At 35.4% G+C, this 25,615-nt stretch overlaps 1 protein-coding gene across 1 annotated transcript; it reads left to right on the forward strand.

Annotated features, from left to right (window-relative positions):
* Positions 1 to 1,045: 1,045 nt before the first annotated feature.
* LOC150106044 (BTB/POZ domain-containing protein 6-like) lies at positions 1,046 to 23,628 on the forward strand. The gene is made up of 3 exons (XM_090393786.1): positions 1,046 to 1,149; positions 6,056 to 6,286; positions 22,336 to 23,628. The coding sequence occupies exons 2-3, from the start codon at positions 6,060 to 6,062 to the stop codon at positions 23,411 to 23,413; spliced, it is 1,305 nt and encodes a 434-aa protein (XP_090249912.1). The 5' UTR covers positions 1,046 to 1,149; positions 6,056 to 6,059; the 3' UTR covers positions 23,414 to 23,628.
* The last annotated feature ends 1,987 nt before the right edge of the window (positions 23,629 to 25,615 follow it).

Here is a 25,615-nt window from a genome sequence, read left to right on the forward strand (position 1 = left end):
ATCTGGGTGTCACCTTGGATAGAACACTATCTTTGAAAAGACATCTGGAGAATATCTCTTTAAAGATCAGAACCCGCAATAACATCATACAAAAACTGATGGTTGTACATGGGTTTTTCTGCTATTACATTGCGATGCTCCGCGTTGGGCGTAATCTACTCTGCAGCAGAATATTGTTCACCAGTATGGCTAAACAGTCCTCATATCAAGAAAATCGACACGCAAATAAATGCAGCAATGAGGACAATAACTGGTTGTGTCAAATCCACTCCCCTCTCCTGGCTTCCAACTTTGTGCAATATTGCACCATTGAACCTGCACAGACAAGATGTGCTGTAGTAGAAGATCACAAAAAAATAAACAGCAATCCCCTGTTACCAATACATGCAGACCTCCCACGTATAAGTATAAATCACCATAAATCCCACCGGCCTCCACTAATCCTGGCTGAAGAACTAGTAAATAGCAATTTCATCGTTAATTCGAAATGGTTAGAAATTTGGAAAGAAAAATCGCCACCAGACTTAAACAAATATATTCTTCCTAACAAAATTCGAAAGGGATTGAGCTTCCATGTCATCTATGGAAAAGCTTAAATAGGATACGCACAGGACATGGTATCTGCGCAGAGAGCTTACACAAATGGGGAAGATCACCTACATCCCAATGTGACTGTAGGGCCATAAACCAAACCATCCGGCACATTGTGGAGGACTGCAGCATAAGAGCCTACCCTAGTGACCTGAGAGACTTTTTTGAGGCAGATCCTTCATCTCTTGAATGGCTAGCTGAGCTAGACTTAAAATTTTAGTGACTTTTTTACCTGATATTTGTATATGTCATTACTTGTCTCATTTTTATTATCTGCACAAATATGTACTGTTTTTATATATTTTGATGTCATGTGTGTTTATTGCTATACACTAAATAAATAAATAAATCTTGCATGCCACCTGCCGGTATTCAACTCGGAAGTGTCTGCATTTCCTGGCGCGAGTAACAAACAGTTACGAATCACGTGGAGGCCGGTTAACATAAATGTTGTATAATGATTAGCATCGAGTGAATGAAAAAAAGATTTCTTGTGAAACTGTTGCATGCAAATAGCTATTGATATTATTTGCTTTCATCATTTAAGGTGTTACATAGGTAAGTGATATGCTCATGTGCTAATTTTTATCGTAAACATTACTTCATTTCTGCTCAACTCCTGAGACTTTATAAATCTAAAATCCATCCTTGAATATTGTTATCACATCTAGGGTTGGGGCCCCAAAAACCATTTTCACTTGAATGTATATAGAAGAGAGCTATTTGTGTAAATCATTCCTCTTTTACTGACGTCTCTATTCTCTTTCCCATAGATGCTCGGTTTGTACATTGTCTTTGGGTGCTGCTCAACTGAACTGGCCATCATTACCATTCCTTCACTCCTCTGTAATGATATACAAACATGAGAAGTTGCTGGGCCAAACTCACTGAACCTACTTCTAAACCTGGAAACTGTTTTGTAGGATCCCCTAGGTTATCTAGGCACTTGGAGCTTCCCATAAACAGAGTGGTCTGCCACAGCCTGTTGGTTTAGAAGAAAGAGAGAGAGAGAGAGAGAAAGAAAGAAAGAAAAAAAAAAAAAGAGCTCAAAGCTCCTGTCTACCCAGCCATCCAGGCCATAGATTGCTTTTATGTGGATATTCATTAAATGAAGGCTGCTTTCATTTATGTCATGATTAAATACAGTTCTCCTAATTTCATAGGTCATAATCTCATTATGTTGTTTGCATATAGTCTGTGTGCAAACATTATACCATGTTGTTTGCACACATACTGGTAATTACATATTTGTTTTGGTAATTATTTGATCATTATAATTGAATTACCTGAATTACTATATATGATAATTCAGGTTAATTGTATAATAATGATCAAATTTCTATCTGCAACAAGTTTACATTGGTTTTAAGATTTAAAATTTGCATTATTGCAAAGTACTATTGTTTCCACTAGATTAAGTTATTTTAGATTTTTTTCCAGTGTCTTTTGGAATTAATGTATTCTTATATAGATGGGAGTTTAACTAAATCATACTTACCGGGTGCGAAATTTAAGGATGTAAGTGAGAGTATAGAATGCAAAAATAGAGGGTGAAAGAATTGATAGTTGTGGCAGGTATGAATGAATTGAAAGGAGATAAATTTTTTATGAGAGAGGACTTGAAAGTATTGTTAAAGGTAGTGAAAGAAAAGAGTGACAGAGTTGGGATTGTGAGTCTGTTGCTGCGGTATGACAGAGAGGAGGGCCATAATCGTAAATGCTATGTGCAGGTTATGCAGACGGTGTGGTGTGGAATGAGTTTGATGGGTGAAAGGATTTATACAAGATGGATGGCCTGCATTTGAATGGATTTGGTGTGCGGAGACTGGAAAAAGTGTTGCTGAATGAAGTGAAAATGGATGTGCTGAACCAGGGAAACTAGAACTACCAAGGAGGGGGGGGGGTGTATATGTGGACATCAGTGAGACAGTTGAGTGTAAGAATGTATATAATGTACCCGAGCCAGTACTAAGGACAAGTAATTGGAATGGGATAATTAGAATAATGCATCAAGATAGGGGTGGGACAAAGAGACCTCTGCATTTATACTAATGCCAGGATTATTAGGAACAAGAAGGAAGAATTTTTGGCCGTGGTTGGCTCTTCCTGGCCACAGGTTATTGGCATTAGTGAGACATGGCTGACGGAAGATGGTATAGTTAGTGGGATAGAATGTGTAGGTTATAGTGTGTTTAGGAGGGATAGAGAGAATGAAATGGGGGGGGGGGAGCATTATTGATGACAGCTGATGATCTGCAGCCAAGGAGAATTAAAGTTGTATTGCAGGGTAGTGAAAAGAGCTCATTTGAGGCTATTTGGTGTGAGATTGAGACTGGCAGAACAAAATATACAGTTCGTGCTGCTATAGACCAGGTGATGGAATAGATGGTGGAGATAGTATGCATAAACAAATTGATGATATGAGTGGAAGGAGGAGAGGACACATGTGAGGAAGGAACTGGATTTTATTCAATTATTAAGGGATAACTATCTGAGACAGCATGTAATTGAAAATACTAGGGGTTTGAGAGTGCTTGACCTGGTAATAGCACCTGGCAATTTGACTGTAATGAATATGACCATGTTGCCACCTATTGGTGAGAGTGATCATAAGGTCTTGCCCTTATGATCACTCTCACCATTCCAAAATTCCACACCTTTAGCCACCTGGAAGGTGGCTAAAGGTGTGGAATTTTGGGATGGTGAGGGTGATCGATTAAGACAGGGTATATGTGGAATTACCGTGCTGACAAGTATGACAAGCTTAGGAGATTGCTTGGTTCGGTGCTGTGCCATGTAAAACTGCAAGGGCTGGATGTTGATAGAGCATGGTAAGTGGTCTAGGAGTATTTACAGGAGGTTATGGCTGATTGTATACCTAGGCCGAATAGTAAAAAACAAGTAGGGGTTAAATGGACGAATAACACCATTAAGCTTGAGCTGCAAAAAAAAGAAACAACTGTGGAGGGAATTTAAAAAGAAAGGTGACCTGCAGGCACACGAATGGTATAAAGCGCAGGCCAGAAGTGTAACAAGTGTGGTAAGAAAAGCAAAAGTGGATTATGAAAGGAAACTAGCTATGCAAGCAAAAGAGAATCCCAAACAGTTCTTTCAGTATGCTGCAAGCAAGAAAAAAACTGTACACGGCAAAATGATTTTAAGGAATGCCGATGGTAAGGAGATCACTGAATCAGTGGATATAGTGGAAATACTGAGCGAGCAGAGCACTTTGCAAGAGTATATTATCCAGGTGGTGAAATTGAAAGAATGAAGGAACCATTAGTTTATATGGGAATTGTGATGAATGAAGTGGAATAGACTAGTCTATTACAGAACCTTAATGTAAATACATCTGTGGGATTGGATGGTATACCAGCACAGGTCTTACGTGAAGCAGCTAAAGAATTATCAGTGCCCTTGACCATGTTGTTTAATCTGAGTCTTGAGTCTGGTTTAGTCCTGAAGGTGTGGAAAGAGGGGGAAATAGTTCCACTGAATAAAGGAGGATCCAAGACTACTGTTGCAAATTACCGACCGATCAGCATATCAGGAGTCGTTGTCAAGGTCATGGAGAAAGTAGTCAAGGGAAAAATACAGGACTGGATTGATGAAAATGAGATATTGTACAGGGGACAGCATGGCTTTGTGAAGGGTAGATCATGCCTCAGTAACTTGCTCAAGTTTTATAACACAGTGACGGCTGAACTGGATAAGGGTAATGGGTTTACAGTGATACTGCTGGACCTGGCTAAGGCCTTTGACAGGATACCACATGGAATTGTAATCCGTAAACTGCAACATATGGGAATGGTTATAGGGTTGGTGAGATGGATAGGTGGGGAGAGATATTAGAGAGTAGTTTATTCAGGAGTAGAGTCCAAAAGACAGCCTGTGACTAGCGGTGTGCTGCAGGGTTCTGTTCTTGGACCACCGCTGTTCAATTTGTTTATTAACGATATAGGGAAGAATCTAAGAGGAACAGTTCATTTGTTCGCTGATGATGCAAAGTTGGATAGGGTAGTAGTGAATGCAGAAAATGTAAAAATCTTGCAAGATGATTTGGATAGATTGGAGTTCTGGGCTAAGGAGAACGGGTGTCAATTTAATGTGACAAAATGTAAGATTATGCATTTTGGGGTGAAAAGATTAGCAGCAGTATACCACATTGGTGGAACTACTTCAGGAGATTGATGAGGCCAGGGACTTGGGAGTGTTGGTGGATAGGGAGATGAAATTTAGGGGACACATTGCAAAAGTGGCTGAATCAGCTCATCAAATCACTTGGTTGTTGAAAAATACTTTGACAAGCAGAGACAAGCAAGTTATTGTTCCTCTGTACCGAGCCTTGCTACGACCTCATCTCGACTACTGTGCCCAGATTTGGTCACCTAGGTTTCTTCTTGATGGGGAGGAGGTGGAGAGGATCCAGAAGCGAGTGATCAAGATGATAGCAGGTCTATTGAATGAACCTTATGAGAACAGGTTGCAGAAATTAGTTGATAGGCAGAAGAGGGGAGTATGATTGAGACATTCAAATTGCTGAAGGGTTTCTATAGGATTAATTCAGAGGATATTTTTGTGATCAGGACTGGTGATGGGAGAACTAGGGGACATCTATGGAAGCTGGGCAAGGGTGTTAGAGCTGGGTTCTTTACTTTTAGAGTGGTAAATGAGTGGAATAAGCTGCCAGAATTTGTTGTGGGTGCTATGACAGTGAATGAGTTCAAGGCAAGGTATGATAGATACTGTGAGAATGCCGAATAGTTGTGTGGACATGATCTTTTGGGCCTGCCTTGATGAACTAAGGACTCCCTGGAGTTGCCCATAATAATAATATAGTGATAATTATTTGGTAAGCTTTGTTTCTGTAGTAATTTTTAGTATCAAATGTATCTTTTTTACCTTACCAGATATATTTGTACGTTATGAGTAAACAGATGAATTGACTCTTTATAGTTCTTCTTACCACATATTGACACTTTTTATAAATTGATTACTTTGTATATCACAGTTCCTTTTCATTAAGTATCGTTTGCACTTATATATTTGAACTCTTGTAAGCAGTTCCCATTGCCTTTATTTTTTGACAGTACTTTAGTACTGTACTAAATTGGAATCGTGTTGGTATAATCATGAAAAATACACTAAAAAGTGGAATTACTTCTAATATTATAAACTGTTCTATTTCTTCTACACTTAGTCCAACATCCAATTTATTAATACTTTTCCACTAAAATTTCATAATATATTTGCAAAAGCAGGAAATGCAAAATTAGGTGATACTTATTGTCAGTTGGTTCACCTAATACTTTTATAAATATTCATTCTATATATTATTGAGAAATATCCACCTTGTTTTAAATTAAATATCTAGATTCCAGTATTTTTATTTATATAAAAACTAAGCAGTCTCTTTAGTGAATTCAGATAACATGATCTTACATAATGATTGTTTCGTCTACAGAACCATGGTGAAAGTGAAAGAAAGACTTCGTTCTTTGTTGAAGGACTCACAGTTCAGTGATGTGACATTTATAGTTGGTGAAGGAGAAGACAAAGCAGCAATAGAGGCCCACAAAGTGTTACTTGCCATTGCCAGTCCAGTATTTGCTGCTATGTTGTATGGTCCTTTAAAGGAGGAAGAAGTAATATTTGTGCCTGATGTTACTCCAGAAGCTTTCCAAGTTATGCTCACGTAAGTTATTTTTGTGCACCGTAGTATCTCTGAATTTTTTGTGAATAATAATTATGTATTCTCTTATGGTTATCTTGCATTAGAAATGCATAGCTTCTTGGTTGGAGAGTGGTAGTGATGTTATTCACTTGGTCAGCCAGGTTGGTTGAACTAATCCCACTTCATATTCACATCTATTGCATTTTTCATTTTTTCTGGCTCTCATATGTTTTAGTTTACAATTTCTGCATTGTAGTAATTTAGTTATTTGAAGTACATGTTAGTCTTGGCATCTTTGTGTACGTGGAACAACTCAAAAATGGATGAAAGTATTTTGATGTAACTTTTTTAAGACTAAAGAGACATTGTTGAGCACTTTTAACTTTTATTGAAATTGGACTATTATATTGCACAAATACTAACTACATTTTTCACTGTATTATTGATACCTGTATCTAGTGAAATTAAACTTGGGCATCAGTATGGTGATTTAATTACTCTTGTTGCATAATAATCATGCTCATGAATGTTATGTTGCACTTATAGTTTATTTATTAAATTACAGCTTCTAAATCTTACTTAGTGGGTGCTTATGACCAAAAAAAAAAAAAAAAGTTGCATATATTTTTTGCTTAGAATGTTCCTCCTGATATTAGAAAGTTAATTATTTTGCATTAAATATGCTTATTAGCTTGGGGAGGAAACTAATGTAAAATACTGCATTTGCAATTACATTTCTCTTTGGCTGACATTGACGTCTAACCTAAAAAAAGTAGAACACTACTTGTGGATGTGGAGAAAGTTGAAGAATAAATTGGTTAACTTAACTATTGGTTTAGATCTTGAAGATTTTATTGTAATTAATCTTTCAATATAATTACAGTTATTATAGCCTGTTTTTGTATTAAATGTATTAAAATAAGCGTCCCTTATTTTAATACATTGGCTAACATTACTCAAAAAAGAGGTATATATATTTTTTTTTAGGGCATTATGGGTGAGTACAGAAGGCAATATGGCAGAATAAAAGAGGTGGAAAAAATTTTGTACATACCTTGTTTTTGGTTCTATGATGCCTTCCAATTCCAAGATCTTGCTGAAGGTTGTTTATAAATGGGGGAGGGTGCATTTTGACACGGGAATTAAGATTGGAAACCCGGGTTACTATTAATAATATATATATATATTATTTTGTTTAGGGCCGCATTTTTTTGTGTGTGGGGGGGGACGACGAGGACATCACCTACACTGGCTCTACAATTAGGTCCATAAAGACCTAATTGTAGAGCCAGTGTAGGTGACGTCACAGCCTTTTTGACAAGGAAATTTGTAGACTACGTTGTAGTGTTGGAATATTTCTTTGTGAGTGAGAGATTTAGTAGATTTTAGGAGAGTTGCTAATTTTTGGTTCGTGGTGAATACTAGCTTATAGTCCGAGTTTTTGAAAATGTATTTGTAGGCTTTGTATGTGTTTTGGATGTATGGCAATTTGATGACCATATGTGTTGGGAAGTCTGTTTTGGTAGTATTATTGTTAAGACAGGATTTTGCCGTACTGTTCGCGTAATTTATTAGATGTGTGGGATAGTTGCGATTTTTAAAAACCTGTATTAAATACTTTAGTTCCATGTTAAGATAATTACTGTTCGTTGAGAATTTGTAAGCATTGATAAATTGTGATTGGATGACTGATTTTTTAATGGAATATGGGTGGTATGAATTGAAATGGAGGTAATTTCCGATGTGTGTGGGTTTGTGGAATATCTTCGTAGCTATCCTGTTATGGCTTCTGATTAAAGTCAGGTTTAAGAAATTGATGGATTTGTTCTGTTCTGTTTCCATGGTGAATTGTAGTCTGTTGCTATAATCGTTGAGGGATGTTTGTAAGGCGGAGATGTGTGAGGGTTTGCCAATGCATAGAATATCGTCTACGTATCTGCCATAAAAGGACCTGTTACATCAGGTGGTGCCGGGGGGGGGGGGGGGCGGAAGACGGATGGAGTAGAAGTGATTCAATCTGTGCCAGGAATAATTCTGCTAGATGTCCACTGATGTTTTGGCCCATTGGGAGACTGAAAATTTGAACATATAAGGAGTTGTTGAATTTAAAGAAATTTGCGGATATTGTGAGTTTGATCAAGCTAATGATGTCATTTGGTGTTAATTTTGTGCGTATGTGTAGGGTGTGGTCCTCAGCGAGAAGTGTGTGTACGATGCCTAATGTTCTGGGGACATCCACGTTGGTGTATAAAGAAGTTACATCTAGTGAAGTGAGGATGTCATCATGGGATGGAGTAGTGTTATTTTCCAGAATACGTGTTTAAGAGGAGTAACATGGGAATTTTCTCAGAAACTATACTTAATTAATCTTTCAGTTTGTCTATAAATTGCAAGTACATGATCTTTATGTATACCTGGAATGGCATGGAAGAAGTTGATATACCTGATTACTATTGACCTGTATGGGTTGGTGCACCAAAAATATTTGAATATGCTTTATGCTACTCCAAGAAGGGAGATTTGGCTGATCAGTGATCTCTCTTACACTGACTCGCTTTATTTAATATTTTACAAATAGTTTGTTTCTGCTTTGTATCTACAGGTATTTCCATAGGATGTTGATGTTGCTTCACTGATTTGCTATCCCTCATCATTTCTCTAATTATCACTGGACCTGTTAAATCAGGAGCACTGACTGCCCAGTATTGTTTTACAGCTCAGCTGGAATCCTGCCAAACCTACTTTTCCTCTTTCTCTTTCATCTGCTTCTGCTCTTTCTCACAAAGTTTTTCCCCAGCTACAGCCGAGAACTTTCTTTTAAAAAAAAATTATGATAGGTTCCTTCATTCCCAAAACTTGCCTAAACGTAGTACTAAAATATTGTGCTGTAGGTTCTATCACCTCTCATGGAATACAGGCTTAAAATTCCAAATGATATTACTGATTTCAGTACAAAGAACCAACCCATATCGTAATTATTCTACCTGAAGTTAGAAATTACTCAAAGTATGTCCAAATAAATAATTAATCATAAATTATTTGTAGTAATTTTATCAAACTCGCTCACCTCCCCCTCCCAATAATATGGGATTATAAAAACCCTGTATAACAGGGCAAAATTAATCAGCAATAACTACTGAACTTAACCATATCCTTAACACCATCTACAAAAGTCACTGAATTGTAAATTAATGACTAATTATAATTCAGTGACTTAATTATTATATAAAGTCATTGAATTCACTGATTCCTTATTCACCAATTCTCCATTCAAAGATACATTAGATCTCATCCAAGCCAAATTTCCTCCTGATATCTCAGCTCTATTTCAGTTCACCATGAACTCAGGCTATTTTGTTTGGCAAGGAAAATTCTTCAAACAGGTAGAGTGGACAGCCATAGGTTCTCCATCCATGGCCAACTTCTTTATGTGGTGACTTTTTGAAGAAAAAAGGCTTAAACTCTGAATTAAGTCGATGAACACAAAAAAATTGATGTGTTCATCGTTTGACCACATGGCCTGGATACACTCTACAATTTCTCAACACACTTAAGCAATCCCCCAGGTTTAAGTTGGAAAAGGAAAACAACAGCAAGTCTCTCATTCCTTGACACTCTGGTTACACTCCGGCTTGATGGATCCCTACAGATACAGGTAGATACATTCACCCCCCCCCCTCCACGCATCCACATACACACAATATGAGATTATAAAAACCCTATATAACAGGGCAGAATTAATCAGCCTTAATTACTGAACTTACCCATATCCTTAACATCTTCTTAGCCAATGGCTACAACCCCCCAAAAATCCAAAAAATATTAAAACCAGTTAATCCCCCCACCTTCATAGTAGAGATTACTCTAAATCTATCATCCTTTCACATTTCTGGGGTACATCTGAAAAACTAACAAAAATTCCAAAAAAATATGACCTGACAATAGTTACAATCTACATAAGAAATTGGCATCTCTTATCTGCTCCACCAAAGATTCCCCTCCCCCAGACCCACCTAGAGTATACCAGGTCCTTTGCAGTTGCAAATTGTTCTACTACGGCCAAAAAGGCAGAACAGCCAATATCAGGATATCCAAACACAAGGACTACATCCGGTTCCACAATTACAGCCACTCAGGACTTGCTGACAATGCATTGGTCACCCACCACAGAATACTCTGGAAGAAGGCCACTTTATTACACCACAGCAGTGTGAATGATGCTGTGCACCATCTAAAAGGATGATGGTGCTTGATGTTAATAAGGTTATGTCCAATTGGTTTGTTTTTTAATGAGAGTCTTATAGTATGGAAGGAAGGTACTCACAAAGTGGAAAGAGATCAAAATAGTGCTGCTGCACAAAAGTAGGCTAAAATAGATACAAGTATATGATCATTAGTATAATTTTTTGATAGGCCATGCCTTAGTAATTTACTTTCACTACATGATAAAGATTATTGCATAAAACAGACATATATGGTGGCATTTTTGGATTATGGGCATTTAATCAGTTGATTCCTGAAATCAGAACTGATGTAGTTAGTTACAAACCAATCTATATATATCTTTTGAGTAGTAGTAGTAGTCATTAAAGTATTGGAGAAGTTGCTCAGTTACTGTGTCTAGATGTGGGGCTTTTTTTTTTTTTTTTAGAGGGCAGCATCACTTTGTTTAAAGGCAGGTCTTGCTTTAGCATTTGTTCATATTTGATAATAGAGTGATAGCAGAGTTGGATAAGGGGAAATGGGTATACTGTGATACTACTGTTCTTCCCAAAGCATTTGACAGAATTCCACACAAGGTTATTGTACAAGGGGATAGGTATTCAAATAAACAAGATGCATAAGACTGGAGAGTGGTTATATGACAGATAATGATGTAAAGTTGGGTCAAGTGATAACAGTTGACATGAGCAGACTGATTCTGTAATTAATAAGTTTAGTTTAATGTTAAGTGCAACAACTGAAAACATTTCAGACTGAATATTTTATTAATGGAAATTAGCTGCACATGACTAATGAAGCTAGAGACTAAGGGATGAGTTAAGTTTATAGGTTGAAGTATTTAAAACATCACATTGGATAACTGCAATGTTAAGAACACTAACATGGCTATTCTTTACAAGGCTCTGATAAATCTACATCTAGAGTAGATTACATCAGTAGACCTTCAGCCCAACGGCCAAGAATACCTACTTAGCCTGCTCGGGGACATCAGGACTTTTATGAAAACCATAGCTTCCTTGCTTTGTTCCTCATTTACTGTGTGTAGTGCCTGCATGCACATTTTTTTGTTATTTTTGTTATTTTAATATTCGGATGGCTTAAATTTGTTGGGTGGCCTGGTGCATTATCTAAAATTAGTAGAATTTTGAAGTCCATATTCTTTTTCTTTGTGTAACTTTCTACATCGGGTACAAAACACTTGAAAAACCAATTTTCAAACATGCTAGCTGTAACCCATGCCTTTTTTGTTGGCCCGCCAATAAATAGGTAGGATGGACTTGTCAAGCCCTTTCATCGCACGAGGATTTGCAGATCGGTTAATAAACATTGGTTTTGTCATGTAATCGCCTGATGCATTACTACAAAACACAGTAGAGTAATTCTATCTTTGGAAACTTTGAATCCAGGAGCTGATCTTTCATTTTTCGAAATATAGGTGTGTTTTCGCATTTTTTTCCAATATAACTCAGATTCATCCGCATTGAACACCTAGTCTGCACTGTAACCACCTTCTTTAATGATTTTTAAAAGTTCTGCTGGGTATTTCCAGGCAGCTTCAACATCTGCTGATGTTGATTCTCCCTGGATTTTAAGATTATCCATAGAAAACCACTTTTTAAAGTTTTCAAACCAACTCTTACTGGCAGAAAATCCATGCTGAGAGATTTCTTCTGAAAAATCTTGATCAAGTTCTTTTAAATGTTTATAAACTTTGAGAGCTTTTTGCTTAATAAGGTGTCCATCCAAAGGTATTTTCTTTTGAGTGCAATCCTCTATCCAAATCATTAGAGATTTCTCCATTTTTTCTATTAGAATATCGCGAACACGAGTAATGCGCTTTGCACTTTCCGTTGGCCCAGCAATAACATTTTCTTGGATTTGATGTTCATTTTGTTTGATTGTTCGAATTGTTGATTCGTTTAAATTCAGAGTCCTTGCAACAACTCCTGGTTTTTCTCCAATTTTCCGCCGATCCAAGATTTTAATTTTTTTCTTCGAGAAAAATTAATTCCCTCTTCAATGTTGGTTTTTTCCCTTTCGTTGGTTTTAGTAGCCATTACAATAAAAATAAACTTTTACATTAAAAAAAAAAAAGCATTGCATATTATGTAACTCACCAGAAAATAAACTGCTCTGCTTGAGAATAACACACTTATTATTTTAAATGCGCTTTCCTGGCAGAAAACGAAGACAATTTTCAACAATAAACACTTTATACAGTAAACCCTAGATGGTGAACCTATGGCATTCGTTGCAGAGGTGGCACATCTGAGAATTTTGCTGGCACATCAACGATTTACAGGTGATATCCATTTATACGCTTATAAATTATTCAAGTTTTTTTTTAATTGTTACGATACGTACAAGCTGAATTTTGTTTTACACAAGACAGCAGCTATAAGACGTGCATATGACTGGTGCTGTATTAACAAAAAGCTTGCACGACCCAAAGACAAAAGCAACCGACAAGTGTTGAGTTGAAATGCTAATTCTCTTCAATCGAATTTCATAACATCTGAAACTGTCCTAGCAACATTCACTATTAGTTTTAACACATTCACAACAGGGTGTCATTTATCGTTCTGATGGAACTTCTCATTACTGACTGGCTCAACTCACACAAACATTTCAACCCTTAGTTGAATTTTATGGTTCTTGTTTGCGTTTGTGGTGGCAGGCGAACTCATACATTCATTATATGGCATGTTTCAATTCTTGGTAGTCTTTTATTTTAAGTTAGCGTTTGTGATCTGTCATAATGACATCGAGAATTTCAAATTCAATAAAAAAAATACTTATTTCATAATTGAAAAATTGGACAGTACTGTGTTTCGGTGCAGCATGGTTTTGTTTAAGTCTATACAGTATAGTTTCTGTGAGAGGGGACATGTGATTTATTAGTTAGCACCATTTTTATTCCATCTGTCCCTAATTGCACTATTTGTTGAGAATGACACAGACTGCAAAATCCCTCTGTACTTTTATTGTATTCAGTGATACAATAAAACTAAATTCGATACTTACAACTACTTGTGCTGTACGGGCAGACACAAATTTAACAAAGATAATATTTGATTTTTAAGTCCTGCAGTGAAAAATATGAAAAAATGAAATAAAATAAAAAAAAAAGGGTTTCTAGAAATTGTAGACCTCATTATATTGAAACCGCGTTGAACAAGGGATACCACAATTTGTAGCCCGCGTTGTATAAGTACCGCATTATACGAGGGTTACCTGTATCTTAAAAATGATTAAATTAAAAGAGAAAATTTTCAAATCCTATTTGGTCAGTTCCTCCAAAATGGCTACTAAAAAAAAGTTGCTAAAGAAGCTTTACTTTTCTGATGAGCTGTCCCATGTTAAGCCAGAAATAAAGTACAGAGGCACAGTCTCCTTACGATACGTTGACAACACACAAAAAAAAAAAAAAAGCTCAGTTATCAACATCGGAATGGCCTTCAAACCAGCTAACACCTTACAAAGTTTCCTAGGTTCCCCTAAAGACAACTTCCATTCTACAAACATCCTGGAGGTAAATAAGATTTCCTTGTTCATGCAGAAAAGTATATGTAGAATAAACTGGAAGGCTTTGAAATCCTTAAAAAAGGACATGAAGGTAATTTGAAAACAAGAGAAGAAAAAAAGCAGTCTCGCAGCATACACACACACATGCAGCCTTGCAAAACATCACACAGTAAATTGGCAAGCTTCGTCCATGTCTCACTTAGAAGAGAATAATTTTGTCAGATTGTTCAAGGAATTATACTTCGTGACATTTGTAAGTCATTGATTAGTATATGTAACATTTACTACCACTTATGCCAGCAACTACATGCAAAGCTTACACAGCACTGCACATGATGTGCCTAATGACACACATGATTTAACTATCAGTCCAGTATTTCTTAGTTTATAGAAATAATGGCTGTTGGGAAACAATTGGTTTTTTTTTTGTGTGTGGTAAATGTCTTCCTGGAGATGCTGACAGCCATATAGACAGCAAAATGTGTTAGAGAAACTTTTCATTTTTAATGAATAAAAAAAATCTGAGTTAAACCTGGTTAATTATTAAAAGCTTTTCTGTTATCTGTTAGAATTTCATTATAGTGATATCTTATATTTCAGTCAGAAGACTGAAATATAAGAAGGCACTTCTAATTGCATCAGTCCACCTAGATCGTGGTCTTCCTTTGGGTCTTTTTCCTGCCAATCTGACATCAGTATATATTTTTAGAGATGCATATTATATTTCTAAATATATTGTTCAACAAACCATTGTGTGTGTAATTATTATTGTCATGCTTTTCAAGGGTTTAGGCCTAGAGTGGCCTGTTCCTGCCTTGAAAGTCATCATTGAATCTCTTTAGAGGACTTCCTGGTTTTCTTTTTCCTAGTGGTTTGTAATTTAAGGCTTGTTTTCTTAATCTTGTTTTCATTCTTTCAATGTGTTCTATCCATTTATGTTTATATTTTTTTAATTTTTTCTATTACTGATTCCTGGTTTAATTCTTTCATAATTTCTTCATTTCTCTGGTGATTAAATAGAGTATATTTTGCCGTTTTTCTCATAAACTTCATTTCAGCTGTTATTAATCTTGGTTTGTCTTTTTGTATGTATAATTGTATATGTAATTAATTCTGAAGTTTATGATTAGAATGAGAGTTATCTGCTTTTATTTATTCTTTCTTGATGTAGATAGAGGAATACAGATAGATAACATCTGTTGTTATCCATAAACTTTCATTCATGATAGTTGCATTATACTAAAAGCTGTAACTTCATCATCAGTTGCTCTGAGTATGTTTATGTGTATCTTACCCATGGAATTGTAAACTAGTGCTATAGATGGCTGAAGGAATTTATTGTTTTTTTATTATGTTTATTTGTATTTTGTATTTATTTTTACATAGTCCAGAGACCAAACATGAAACTTTTTTAAGCCACCTCAGCTTCTAATTATTGGGATGATGTTCGCACAGGACAGTTAAATTTATCTTCTACCTAAAGATAATCACAATGCCTGCACTGGGATTTGAACCTTCAGCCAAAACACCTATAAATTATTTATGATTTTTTTTATTTTATTTTGATATGTATAAAGAAAACAACATTTTGCAAGAATTGTTACAAAAGGTACATCATATCAGTGCTGTGTATGATATGCTGAATCATCACTATATCTTATGTCTCATAAAAAGCAGTATTTTTAATGTTAGTTACCAGAAGAATAATTCATGTATTATGTAACTTGTTTACTGTTTTAATCATTGCACAAAGCAGAACTAAAATCCTTAAAACTTACTTTTATCTATCTGCTGTTTAGGCTGTAAAATCTTTTGCTTCCTCTGTTGGCCTGGTTGGCCAAGTAATTGATATACTCACTCTCTAACCAACAGGTTGGAGAGTAGGTACATTAATGACTTGTGCGTTGTTACTTTGTGGTTATTGGATTAAATAAGAATAAAAAAAATTATAAATAAATATATTTTAGCCTATTACTGCACTAACATAGTGCTGATTTGCAACTTTTTCTAGACAGGAGCCACATAAAAAAAAAATAATAAAAATAAAAATAAAAATCGTTACATGAGACTTCTAAGTTATACTGTAAACATCACTGAGATTGTCTTTTGCCCGCACTAGACAATTTTAACATTGTATCAACTGAATACAAAAATGAGTTTTGTTCCATCACTTGCAGTTTGTGTTCAAGGAACATCTTTCTTTTATTTGGTAGAATTAAGCAGCATTGAGGTGTCAGTTACATGGAATCATCAGTTTAAAATGAGCACTAACCATTGAAGGCAAGTATGGAATAATAACATTGTGTGTGTGTGTGTGTCATTATGTAATGATGTACTGTATTCATATATTGTGATCAGACCGCGACAGGAGGAGGAAGGGCAGGCAGGTGTATTGCTAGCAGGCTGAGTGTAACATCTCGTTATGCAATTATGTCATTCACCATTTGTTTTCCTTAACAAGTTTTGTGTATTGCATTTAAAGTGACTGTTGAGTACATCTTGGTGTACTTAATTTGTTATTGCACAAAGGATAGACCATATCAGTTTGAGTGCCATCACAATTTCATAATACTTTGTAAGTATATGAACAGTGCATACCCATTTTGCTGTGTATGTGTATGTGTGTATATACACAGCCATGTGACATTTAAAATCTGTAAAACAAGCAGTCACTGCTTATCTGGAAAGTATAGTATATGAATTGTACTCTGGATTAGTAATCAAGACAGTACATGAAAATAAGGCAAACTTTTGACTTTTTTAATCCATACATTTTTGAATTGTTAGATTTAAAAATGTGTGGATTAAAATTTATTCTAGTTATCTTTCATGAGAAGGAAAAATATACAGACAGCTAGATGAAACTACAACCCCCCCCCCCCAACACACACACACACACACACACAAACACACACACACACACACACACCAATTTCTGTATAGAACATTTGGAAAACCAAGTAAGCAACATAGCTACATATGTATCGGTAGTTTTAGATTGACTATGCTATGATGATTATATTTAACCTCATGGCCTAGGCCTATTATCGGAATGGATTCTCCTTCTGTTAACATGCGCAGAAGTGTCGAAGGGTCTCGAATCTGCGAGCATACTATATTATTGTAAGGGCACTTCATTGGAGTCCTACGACTCATCATGGGAGAACGAAACTATCAACACAATATCTGTCGTACCTCTCCTTTAAACCATGAACAGACAAGTGACTCGGGTAATCCATTCACCACTCTCTAAGCAAAAAATCTGGTCTTCATGCCCTTGCTAACCACCCTCTTACCCAACTTCCAGGGATTACCTCTTGTTTTGCTTCCTCTAGGCAAGTGCTAAAACATCCCCCTCCTCCATCAGTTCTATAAAATCCTTTTAGTAACTTAAATATTTCTATCATATCCTCCCCTTTTTTACCTATCAACCAACTTTTGCAACCCACATACCCTCAATCTATTATCTATCCTCATATGTAGCATTTCACAGATTGCTTGTCTCTAGATCCTCTCCACCACTTTCTCATCCTCAAAAAAAATCCGGGTGACTAGACCTGAATCCAGTTGTGCTTGTATTAAGGCTTTGTAAAGAGGAATGATAACTCTCTTATATTTTCTTGTTCGTATGTTCTTCAATAAGCAAGTAATCCTGTGAGCTACACTGGCTACTTTAGCAATATGTCCTCTAAACTCTAGTTCTCTGTCTATCCTCAAATCCCTGGCTTCATCAATTTCATGTAGTTTCCTCAGTGACATAGCTTGTAATCATTGTATCCCAAAATGCATAACTTTACATTTTTCCACATTAAATTGACATTCATTATGTTTTGCCCGTAGTGTCAGATTATTCAAATCATCCTGCAAGTTCTCTATCACCTTGATGAACTATTACTCTACTCCATCAGCAAACAACTGAATATCTCCCTTCAAATTATTTCCTATATCATTTATGTACAAATTAAACAGCAGTGAGCCAAGCACAGAGCTCTGCAGCATACCACTTAGTCACTTGCCTTCTGGAGGAGCTGATTCAGCTCCTCCATATACTACTTTTTGATATCTATCATATCAGTCATCCTTTTATCCATGTCACCAGTTTCATATCCATCCCCATTTGTTTCAGTTTGTGTAATAGAGTTCCACGTGGTATTTTGTCAAACAAACGCCTTTTGCAAAATCCAGCAGTTTCGTGTAGCCATTCCCTTTATCTAACTCTTCTGTCATTCTAGTATAAAAAGTTAATAGATTACTAAGGTATGATATACCCTTCACAAAGTTATGTTGCCACTCATAGACTATCATATTCTTATCCACTCATTCCTGAATCCTCTTTTTAGCCAACTTTTCCAGATAGGTCCTCCTTTTATGCAAAGGAATTATTTTCCCTAATTCCACTCTCTTGGGACTTTGCCAGAGTGAGACTTAAACAGTATAGTCAAAGGCATTGGCAGTTCCCATGCACATTCTTTTAAAATACACCAATATCCCATTGAATCCCACAGTTGTATTTGCATTCAGATTCTGCAGTATCCTAAGTACCTCCAATTCATCAACCTCTGCCATAACAGTATCTTCACTTGGATAATATACCCTTGCAAAATGGTCACTCGGTAGCTCAACAAGTTCATCTACCTCTGTTATCATGCTACATTGTGCTCATTCAAGCTTTCCTTCCATAATTCATTCTTCCTCCTGCTTGCCACATAACGAAAAAAACTTCCTTTTTGGGATTTCCTTTTGCCTATTTGGCTAATTTCTTCTCATAATCTTATTTTGCCTTCCTTATCATGTTATTCACCTTTCTTCTTATGTACCCTCCACAATATTTATTTATTTATTTTTTTTTTTTTTGCATTCATCCTTAATGACACTACTGATTGATATAACTCCTAGCCAATTTATCCTCCTGACTTTGAATATACAGTGTGATATTGCTTCCACCAGATGTTCCATGCATTGTGGACATCTTTCTTTTGCAGAACTTTATGCCATGGTACAGCTTGAAGCCTGCTCCTAAGTGTATCATAATTACCTTCCTTGTTCCACTTTTTTTTTTTTTTTTTTTCTTTCCAGCCTGTAACTTTTCCCCACTGCTGGGGTAAAGGCCTCTCCCATTGTGGGAGGGTTGAATCTAATTCTTCCATGGTGACCCAGTCCATCTTGGAAGAGTGTTTATTCACTTGTATAAATCAATGTATGAAGGTGGAAGATAATCAAAAACATCCATGCCTAGGCAGAATTCAAACCCACTGCCTCTTGGCTGGAGAGCAGATAGGCTAACCACTCGGCCATTCAGGCCAGCTGTTCCACATGTACCCCTTCTTAGCTGGAATTTCCACATGTTTGCTACCTCCCAAGTCAAGACCACATAATCACTTTCCCCAATTGGAGGCAGTGTAGCCACCTTAGTTATGGACAGGTCTTTTGACCTTACAAAGGCTACAAAGATCCCTTTTGTTTTGAAAGCATCAGCAAAATTTTTTAATGGATTGTTTTGCAGTGATATTAGTATAAACACCGTGGAAAAAATTACTGTATATGAATCCTGAATGTTCTTTATTTATAGATACATCAAAGCTCAGTTTGAAGGCTGCGCTTCGATACACTTACAATAAATATACCTCTGTTCATTAGTTATGAGAATACTTCTTAAATAGGTTTACTATGATTTGTGTGGTATGAACATTTTGCAGTAACCTCAGATTAATAGTGCTTGTAATGGACATGCAGCAGGTCTTCACAAACTCTTGTTTTCATGAGAGTGGGATAGTTAAATCCAACAAACAGTTCTATAAAAATGGGTGGTTTGAGAAACTAGCCTCTTTTTTTTTTAACCTTGTAGTGTTTATTCAGCAGTAAACTAATTTAGTAGCAGTGGAGAAAATCTTTTAACATCCTTCTTTTGTGATAGTGGGGGAAGGGGGAGAAATGCCACCATTCTACATCAAATTTGATTTCAAAAATTTCAGTAGACTTTAAAAAATGGGAATGGTTTCAAGCATTTAGAGAACAAATTTCCAAAAATATGTGATGCAAGAATTAAAGAAGGTATTATGACCCACAGATTTCTACACTTGAGAAATAGTTCTTCCAGTAACATTTTAAATGATACTGAAAAGTAGCATGGAATTTTTACTAATATATCTAGTACAATTAGCAATGAATATGAGAAATGATTCTTCCATTAAGACATTTTTATATGCGACAGCAGTATTCAAACATGTAGAACTCCATCTGCATGCATGCTGATTTTTTCTGGAAACCTTTAAAGAAACCATTTCTACAAGCTAGACAAAGATTTCAAGAAATGCATTTTAAACAATTAATGTATCAGAATGTCTTTTTGGTTCCTGCAAAACTGGGAGGCTATACTATAATTTAAGCTCTGATTCAAATTCAGTATAGTGAAGCCATTTATTTCCATATTTTAAAGGCAAAATAATAGGGTTTTACTGGCTCATCTGTTGAGATCCCAATTAGGATCGAAAGAATTACATAATGAGATATTTAAAAAGTGCTACAATATGCCATTATTATACTTTATTTATAGTAGTTACTTCAGTTTAGAGCAATTGGTGCCAATGGTAGTCGCTTGCAAAAGCTGTTGGGTACAACTTTTGTCTGTAGCACTTTGTTTCCCTGATGGTAGTATTAAAACATCTTCTAAAAATATAGCTGATCTCCTGGCATAATTTTTCTCATTCATCTCCAGAATAGATAACCAAGGCAAATCTCCTCCTTTACATGGAACATTGTTCATATGGCCCTGGCGATCCTCAGAAAGACATCAGAAAAATTTTGAATAGCCTCGATACCAAAAAAAGACTTCTGGTCCTGAGGGAATCCACTTGTTGCTCAACAGATATGCTCCAGAATTAATATTCCCTCTAATTTTTGCCAGTCCATGCACCCAAGTTTCCACTCTCAGACTTAATGTATGCAATAGCCTGTGCTCATAAAAGTCACAAGGCATCTCTTAATTTGATATGCTTAAAAATTGGTAACAGCAGTATCTTTGTTAAAAGATCTTATATGTTGCATGCTAAATATTTTGCTAAGTGCAACTCATATGTTGTTCTTTGACATTGCTGTTTCAACGCATTTATCCTGTTACTAAAATTTAAACAAATTTGCAGCTTGTTTCCACTTTAATTTCAACAGTGACATTTTGAGGATGATATAATATTTCTGATATTAATATTGCCTTTTTTTTTTCTCTTTTTTTTTTTTTTGTTTATCTATAACTGTAAAATTGTGAGCACTAAATTAATATCCTTAAATCCTCATAGTGACAAAAATCCATTCAAGTGATTATACTATAGACACTTTAAACAAATGTCTTTGCAACTTATTGACATCAGTGTCAATTTGCCCATACGTGCCAGCTAAAAGTAATTGATTAGAATGTATTGGAATGGATTAGAGTAATATTGAAGGGGTGACATTGGAAAAAATTACTAAATAAAATAAGTGACAAATGTGATCTCTTGTTTATAGTCCATTCAAAAATTCTTGACTGTAAATTAGAAATTTGGCTTGAATAGTAGTTCAAAAGGAAAAGTGCTTTTAATGTGATAGTCTGTATTTATTTATTTTTAAATATGCAATAGCATTTACAGCTCTGGTTAATCAGCACAATTTTAACCAGTGTGAAGAATTCAAGAACACTGCAGTATTTGCAAGCCACTTGTTATATTTTCATATATTGAAAACAAGAATGAACCAGTAATATTCATAGCTTACTAAGATGCTTTGAATCTGCTAGATGAAAAATATGCTTTCAAATTTGTGTAACTATAAAAATTTTATTTTCCTTGCAAACAAAAGAAAGCCGTATTGTATGTATTGCATACACATAGTGTTTGTTCTGTTTTGCTTAAATTTTCCAATTACTGACTTCTCTTCCCTGTAGAAGAGAAGGGTCAGATTTAAGCAATGATCTGCTCATTTTATGCTATTTGGCTTATACCACAAGAACTTCTTATATTCAAATATATAAAGGTCTTTAATGTGACAGTCTTTATTTTATTTTAAAATATGCAGTAGTATTTAAACTAGAGCTCTGATTTATCAACGTTGTTTTAACTGATGTTGTGAAGAATTCAAAATCACTGTAATGTTGTTTTTGTAAGTAGTACACAGAGAATGAGTTTCCTGTGGATTTGGAAGATGAACTTATCCAGGTTGGTCAGTTGCGATCTTATTGCAATTTAAGCTACTTAATACTTTTGTACATAAAATTCATCTTTCCCCAAATTCTTTTTTTATGCTTTGTTTTTCTTATTTTTGATTCACAGTTTTTTTTTTTTTTTTTTTAGGTATTTGTACACAGATGAAGTTTCAATATCTTCAATAGACATAGCTATGGAGGTTTATTACATTGGAGACAAATACGAAATACCTTTCCTTAAAGAAGAAAGTGAGGAATTTTTGTTTGTACACACATCATCTGAAAACAGCTGTGTGTGTGAAGTGTATGAATTTGCTAAGTGTATGGAATTACATGATGTTATGTCCGAGTGCTTGGATGTTATAGACAGACATGCAGAGACTATAGTCCAGTCAGCTGATTTCTTGAATTGTCAAAAAGAAACCGTTGATTTGATAATGCAAAGACCCTCACTCAACATTTCCTCAGAATATTGTTTGTTTGATGCAGTACGTGAATGGGGATTAATTTATCTTGCCAAGGAAGAAATAGAGCACACAGAAGAAGCTTTAAGAAATTTGTTGCTGCCCTTATTTCAGTCTATAAGGTTTTATCGAATGTCTGAAGAAGAACTCGTTGCTGTTGAGAAAACGAAATTAATGACATTAGATGAAATAAATTTGCTGAAAAGCAAAAGTCGTGAAATTATCAGGGAAATGAATCCGCCCATTGGCAGTAAGAGTGAGACATGTGTAGATTCCAGTAGTGTTTCACGTTGCGCTGTTATGATGTTTGATAGAAGACATTGCATAGAATGGAAAATAGACAGACGGAGAGACCACTATTACTTAAATCGCACAATTTTCATGGATAATAAAATTTGTTTTATGATAGAAATCCCAGAGGATTTCATAGTACTTGTTGAGCCTTTTTTATTGATAAGGATTGAAAATGAAGATAGAACTTATATGAATAAAACAGTTTCCATAAGGTCAGTTTCCAATCCTGATTCTGAACTAGTAGGATCTGACTACAGATTTAATGATTCTAAGCGAAGGACATTTTATGCAGAGAAAGGTGAACAACTACAGATAACTACATTTTTTGAAAGAAAGTTTAAGAGAGCCAGAGGTACCACGAAAACACAATATTACTTTGGGAAGCAGTGCGAGTTTAGTGTACATATAGAAAATAACTGGTTAGTTGAATCGCTTGAATTTGTGTTATTTGTTAAAATGATACTCTAGATTAAGTTCTCTTACATGCTGTTGATTAGTAGTAATCAAAATTTTTGGATGTAAATTGTTTGTAGTAATTTTATTGTCATCTTTTTTTTTTTTTTAATAAATTTTTAAGATGAGTTTAGCTTTTTATGTGATTAAGGTGTGTGTGTTGATTAATGAGATTCACTTTTATTATCATAATGGGGAAATAACCTTTGACTTTATTAAACTTCTAGTATTTTGTTAGAATCGGTCTGCCATTCTTGTAATAACATTTGGAAATACAAGCACTGCAAACAAATATAAATTTAATTACAAGCATCAGATAATTACTGAGCTATGGAAGCACATATTCTACACTTGATTTTGTTTAGTGCTACAAATGCTGAAAGCAAAATTAAAACGACTTGGCAAATTTTAATATACACCCTTAATGACGAATTTCATTAAATTCTGTCCATTCTGTGCTGAATTGTTAATATCGGTTCTAATCATTTTGCCAATGGCCGACTTGATTTAAGCAAAAATTGGACCATATTGAGCATATTCTTGTGTATCATCCCAACTTTTGTTAGATTATGTCCAAGAAAGCAAGGTTATTGTAATATATAATTTCGACACTTTTACTGCAGCAAATGGCTTGATTGAATTAAAGTGAGGTCCAACAAATTGCTTTGATGTTTCAGAATACCGAAACTATTTCCCAGCTACTGTGTGTATGTGTACACAGTAGCTGGGAAATAGTGCATGTAAACGACAGTTATCACAGAGAGATACAGTGTGATAAATTTATTTACTTAATTTGCCTGTTCTTCTACTAATTTCTTCCAGCTGGCCTCATACAATATGAGAGAATTCGGCTTTTTATCCCTCAGAACAGACAAATCGTCTCGAAGAAAACCAAATTAATAGTGATAAAGCTCTGGCTCCACGCCATAGTTGCTTTGGAGTAATTCCAAACAAAACCTGTTATGTGTACCTTATATGAAAGAGAATCTAATTTACTATTGGCAGCCAGGTTAACATGTTAAGTTGAAAAATAAGCAAAATTTATTGTGATTAAAATTTCCATAAGCTAATCCAGTTATAGTTGAACTAAGAAGCCAGTCATCTTTAAAATTAATCGGTGCTTACACTTTTTTTTTAATTTACAGATGAAAAATATACGATAGTTCAAAAAGAAATTCTATGCGAGCATGCATCTAACTTTTGGGGGGAAGCTCATCCTCCACCGATAGCCATTCAGAGATGGTTGGCCTAATTCTACATTAATTATATACAATACCGGTGAAGAGAGGTGGTAGAGAAGTGTCGCTATCTCGTAGTTCGTAATTTTAACATGTTTTACTGTCTGAAAATAGTGTGGGTTTGACGGGACGAAAAATTCGACTTTCCGGGAGGAAAAAACCTGGGCTAAAATCCCGATAGACTAACACTGGAACAGATCGAAAGGGGCTTAGTAAAAGTTCCTCTAGTCGGCGACTAGAACTGAACTTACGACGCTTTCTTTTGAGCGCTCTAGTGTGGTAGACGGCACTCAGCTACGCAAGCTGTCGATTAATTGATAACCATTCATGTGTCTCTTTAATTGCAAATTTAATCACAATCTGTGATAATTTAATATCAGGTGTTGTTGTCAAAACTGTTGCCTTGACTCGCATATTAACAAGAATCACTACATTTCTAAGTACCGAAGGGAGTCATCGACTGCTCTTCGTTACAAGAATCAGGTTGGGTTAAAAATCGTCTATTACCAAGTTGGATATTATCAGTCTAATTTTTTATCCCAGAGATGTACTTGACAGGTCAGGGCCTATCGAATTTAAACGTTTTAGTCCTTTAATGGAACCATACCAAAAAGAAAATCGCATTTTTGCTAAGTGGTTATTTAGCTGACATTCTTCAGTTTTGAGAAGATAAATTGTTTTGAAATGCGAGCAATACCATTAGCAGCAGTAACTATATCACTGATTACCGAACAATATATAAAGCAGAATCTATATTCTCGAACATATGCAATGCAGGCTATTACAGAGGGTACATATAACGAAAGGAGGATTAAAAGTTGATTCAATAAGTTTGAAATGGGACTGCTAGTAGCAGCTTGCTTTATTGCTTTTCGAGAATGGAAAGAGCTAATACATGTATATAGAAAATGAAATCTCAATGAGCATGGGATCATCAGTTAACCAGTCCCTTGCAGGATGGTATTAAAAATTCTTAGCG

This window comes from Typopeltis vanoorti, chromosome 6, assembly GCF_054136105.1.
Source record: "Typopeltis vanoorti isolate ZY-2024b chromosome 6, IOZ_Tvanoo_1.0, whole genome shotgun sequence".
Lineage (NCBI taxonomy): Eukaryota > Metazoa > Arthropoda > Arachnida > Uropygi > Thelyphonidae > Typopeltis > Typopeltis vanoorti.